Genomic DNA, 5,000 nt, shown 5'->3' with positions numbered 1-5,000 from the left:
TGAACCCTGTGGTTCTGACACAGAATATTATTTAAGTGAATCGTCATCAGTGGGGTCAAAGGTCAGGAGGAGGGAGCGTTACCTGTCCATGAGCACCAAGTCGTCTCTCAGCAGAGCGCAGCGACTTTTAGGCCAGAAGACTTTGACCAGTGTACCCGAGTCCAGAGTGGGATCCATGTGGAGAGCATGAGCCAGCTGGTTCACCGTCTGAGGAGGAAGGAAGCAGCGAGTCATCACCACACGCCAGCGGGCGTGTCACGAGCATCGTGATCACCGCAGGGTTTCTGTCACCTCACTCACAGTCACGCTCCTCCTCTCGGTGGACGCCTCGGTAATGAGGAAAGCCTCGTCTTCGTCGGTCCCTTCGACGCTCAGGAAACAGTTGGTGGTGTGACCGATGCCGCTGGGCAGCACTCGGTCTCTCAGCATGGCGTTGATCACTGTGCTCTTCCCGTTACTCGTCCTGATCCACAGCAAATGTACAATCATTATAATTAATATGAAAACCTTCAACGATGCTGACTAACACCAAAACCTTCATCTCAGCGCCCGCTGCATCATCGTGGCTCAAACCGAACGAAACAGCGAGCAGGTTCGGCCTTCAAAGTCGGGCAAGAAGCAGTATGACAGCACAAGAGCAGCACCACAGGTCAGAGGGCCTCACCATCCTCGGGTGAGAGCTGACGAGTTATTACATCACCCAGTTTATCAAGTGACGGTCGTTACATCATGAGTTTCTGCAGAAATCCACGTGTCCGACTGTGAGCGTGCCTCAGCCGGGGTCGCAGATAAACCTTATCAGTGTGTTCAGCTCTGCTTTCACAGAACAAACGTCGGTTAGCTGGTCTCAGCTTTTATCAGGCTCTATCCACACACACACACACACACACACACACACACACACACACACACACACACACACACACGCTGCTGCTGGAATCAGAGCTGAGGACAAACGGCTGTAACTGTAACGCAGCGTCCCCGGAGCTCTGAACTACGAGCTTCCGTCACCTTTGATGCAAACTCAATTTCTTTGTTTCATCGTCTCAAGTAAAAAATGAGTTCAAACGTCACAAGCATCAACATGTGCTGCTAAAAAATGGAGCGCCAACAAACAGTACAGATCCTCTACAGTCCAGCAGGGGCAGCAGTGAGTCAGTCCCAACAGCCTCCCAACATGTTTACAGCTGGACACACTCACTGTTTGGGCTCTGTGGAGAATTTCCTCCTTAAAAGCTGCAGGATGGTTTTAAATCGCTCACGTGGAGCTGTCACTGTGCCAGTGATTCAATATGATGAGAAAGGGCGGGTCTGGCTGAGCAACCACACCCTCATCGGCTAACGACTTGTGATTGGAAAATTAGCCAATGCCACAGTGGGTCAAAGAGTGATATCAGCCTTTATTCTATATTCATTAAGACTCAGAACGAATGACTGAGCTCGAAAACACAGATGTCAAAGGTCAAATAAATTAATATAATTTGATCCTGTTCATTTTTTTAAATATAGCATCCAATCACAATAACAGTCGCCTCGAAGCACTTTATATTGAAAAGGATTCCCAAAGTGTGGTCTGGTGCCCCCTGGTAGGCTGCAAAGGTACTGCAGGTGCCTGCAGCAGTCAGTTTGAAATAACCAGTGTTGGTCAAGTTGAAAAAAGTAATCAGTAACTAGGGCTGATTTCTAGAATCGATTCAATTCCAATTCACAAGGTCCCGAATCGATTCGATCCACGATTCGATCCACGATTCGATTTAATTCGATTCGATTCGATTCAAATCGAATCGAATCGAATCGAATTAAATCGAGTCAGAAATAGACAGTCAGAAATATTATAATTCAGATCAGTACATTTACATATTTTTGTATCTATTAAAAGGAAGCTGACACACGCAAGACTTTATCAAAGGTGTGAGCATCACAGTAGAGGCCTTTGTGTCAAAGTAGCTGAAGATAAAACACAGAAAAACATAAAGTTGATTTTCCTGGCCTGGGATTTTATAAAAATAATCTGCAGTACATCAAAAACGAAAGAAAACCATTAATCAACACATGAACATTACCTCTGAAGTTACAGCGGTTTTAAAAAGTTTAAATTTGTTCAATATTGAACGGCAGAAATTAGGTTTACTTTTCGGAAGTAAGTAAAAGGGGAAAAAAAAACCGTCGGCCGACAGCGCTGTAAACAACGGTAGACTTGTGCGTAACAGGCAAGCGAATAATGCAGAAAAGAGAGAGAGAGAGAGAGAGAGAGAGAGCTGTGCATGAAGTGTGATTTTTATCCTGAAAAGTCAGCAAAAGTCAGAGGGAATTCATGACGATGTTTATGTGAAGCATAGTTTGGATCTTCTTTTGCTGCTGGTTCGGTCAATATTGTTTGGAGAGAGATAAAACTAACAGCCATATGATCAGCGCAAAAAGGGCGTAAACACCCAGCGCGGACCCGCGGATCAGAATCAGCGAGCTGTCGGCTTTCAGCCCCGACCGTCAGCTGAGAAACGCGACATCTCAGTGATTCTGATCCGCGGGTCCGCGCTGTGTGTTTACGTCTTTGTGCAGGAGCCATGTACCTGCTCTCATTTACTGTCTTAGCTGTTTGGTGGTTGTTGAAATTTTGTGATCTTTCGCCTGAGATTCTGGCATTTCGGGCAAAATAAATTAATATTAAAAAAATCGATTCAGGATTTTAATGAATCGATTTTACGTTATCCAAGCCAGAATCGATAAATCGATTATAAAAACCCACCCCTATCAGTAACTAATTACGGATTACGTCCCCAAAAAAGTAATCCCGTTACTTTATTGATTACTTATTTTCAAAAGTAAATAGTTACTTAGTCACTTAGTTACTTTTAAAAACACGATTTACAACCTGAATAGGTGATAAAGCGATAGATCTTTCAGCCCAATTCTACCTTTTCTACATAATCCTTCATACAAAATGTAACCAAACTTGTTTTATTAGTTTTAATCTTTTAACTTTATGCATCAAGCAAAAATTTAATTATCTGCAACATTCTCTGACTGGAAGAAATTAGTTTAACATTTAAACCTATTTTCTGCACATTCCAGCTCATAAAATAAAATATTTTTTGTGTTTACACTCACTCTTTGAAATAGATGCAAGTAAAACACAGCAGAAAATAAATAAAGTCAAAGACTCAGCGGTCCTGTTGCTCTATTTTCACCTGTAAAGCAGGAGTGGGGTAGGCGGAGGTTTACGCTGGTGCAGGTGTGCCGCGGTCAGTGGAAGAATCCGCGAGTTTCTCTGTGAGTTTCCCATTACGTCGTAGCTACTCGGTGCTTGTTTGGAAGTTTAGGGGTTTTTTCGCTGCAAAAAGAAGTTTTCTTCCCACGCACAGCGGACACTAATGTTTTTGTCACTTTTTATGGAATCAAACTCAAAGTAAGGTCAGTACTTCCACGCTTTAAACGCTGCACGCTCATACTCTCTCTGCACTCGATATGTGATCCATTGTTGATCTGCACACAGCTGTTGTCACTAACGGCGCACTCGCTTACGTCACTGTCGTGAGACATTCTTGCAAAGAAATCACGGTTTTAGTAACGCAGTAACGCAGCGTTCCTACGGTAAAGTAGCGGTAATCTAATTACCTTTTTTGCAATAGTAATCCCTTACTTTACTTGTTACTCGAAAAAAGTAACTTGTAGTTACTTGTAATGCGTTACTGTAATCCGTTACTTGTAACACATTACTGCCCATCTCTGGAAATAACTCACGTGTATGTTCTGTTAAATATTCATATAAATCGATTTATTTAGAAATAAAAAGGGAATTATTACTTGAGTTTGTGATGTCACTCATTACTCTGACATAAACTTACTGCTAATGTACTGAAGGCAGGCGGATTGATGTTTTTTGAATGGAAGTTTCAAAGGAAATCCATTATAAGATTGGTTGGACCCTGTGGGGTTTCCTGATTTTTAAGGGGGGCGCAGCACTCTTTACTTTGGGAATAGCTTCAGAGATGCTACAATCATACAGAAGCAAACCAGAAATCATGTGACCCCCTATGAGCAAGCACTTTGGCAATGGTGGGAAGGAAAAACTGCCTTTTAACAGGAAGAAACCGTGAGCAGAACCAGGCTCACAGATTAGGGCACCAACAGAGGCTTTGCAGACATGTGACTCCTTGGCACGTGACAGTAACTTGTCGGCCATTTTGGACATGATAAGAAACCAACTGAGCATCATGTAGACAAGATAAACTGCGGCAACTATGAGTAAACAAACAAGTGTATTTTCTCTCTCAGAGGAAGTACAAGCATCTTACTCATTATGTGGAGAAACTGGGCACGGCAAGGCTGAAGATGAACGTTAGCTTAGGCCCTCTGAGTGTGTTTACTAATGCTGCGGAGAGTAACGATGGCATTCTCCCCAACATCACGCAACACGATATATTTATGTTATCAACAACCCTCAGTTGATACTGGGCAAGATATGAAAATGTTTGAATGCTTGTCAGTATTTTGGGTCAATAAAACAAACTTCAGTCTCTGTAGTCACTGCATCAAGTGGACCACGGTCACTGCTAACAGTTAGCCCCCGTTAGCTCCTGTTAGCACCTGTTAGCCCCCGTTAGCCCCTGTTAGCACCTGTTAGCTCCTGTTAGCTCCTGTTAGCCCCCGTTAGTTCCTGTTAGCCCCCGTTAGCTCCTGTTAGCACCTGTTAGCCCCCGTTAGCCCCTGTTAGCACCTGTTAGCTCCCGTTAGCTCCTGTTAGCCCCCATTAGTTCCTGTTAGCCCCCGTTAGTTCCTGTTAGCTCCCGTTAGCTCCTGTTAGCCCCCGTTAGTTCCTGTTAGCCCCCGTTAGCACCTGTTAGCCCCCGTTAGCCCCTGTTAGCGCCCGTTAGCTCCTGTTAGTCCCCGTTAGCTCCTGTTAGCCCCCGTTAGCTCCTGTTCACTGCCGTACCCTGCTGTTACTGAAACTTTTTGTGAAGTGATATAATATGGGCAGAGTCACACTTTGCAAATAACTA

General features: G+C 44.0%; 2 protein-coding genes across 6 annotated transcripts in view; both read right to left on the bottom strand.

Annotated features, from left to right (window-relative positions):
• The window catches only part of LOC101466228 (uncharacterized), an 88,813-nt gene that overhangs the window by 52,728 nt on the left and 31,085 nt on the right, over nucleotides 1-5,000 (bottom strand). The gene's annotated exons all lie outside the window — the stretch shown is intronic.
• The window catches only part of mfn1a (mitofusin 1a), a 14,736-nt gene that overhangs the window by 8,646 nt on the left and 1,090 nt on the right, over nucleotides 1-5,000 (bottom strand). For 3 of the 5 annotated variants that reach the window (XM_076876661.1, XM_076876663.1, XM_076876665.1), the window contains 2 exons: nucleotides 292-463; nucleotides 83-207 (listed from right to left, as the gene is read on the bottom strand). In XM_076876661.1, coding sequence (XP_076732776.1) covers nucleotides 83-207; nucleotides 292-463 — 297 coding nt within the window. The remainder of the gene's footprint in view (nucleotides 1-82; nucleotides 208-291; nucleotides 464-5,000) is intronic. The other 2 variants (XM_076876662.1, XM_076876664.1) reach the window with 1 other exon arrangement.

Source organism: Maylandia zebra, linkage group LG18 (assembly GCF_041146795.1).
Source record: "Maylandia zebra isolate NMK-2024a linkage group LG18, Mzebra_GT3a, whole genome shotgun sequence".
Taxonomy (NCBI): Eukaryota; Metazoa; Chordata; class Actinopteri; order Cichliformes; family Cichlidae; genus Maylandia; species Maylandia zebra.
Note: the sequence above shows the minus strand (reverse complement) of the source record. Positions and strands in the feature narration are given on the sequence as shown.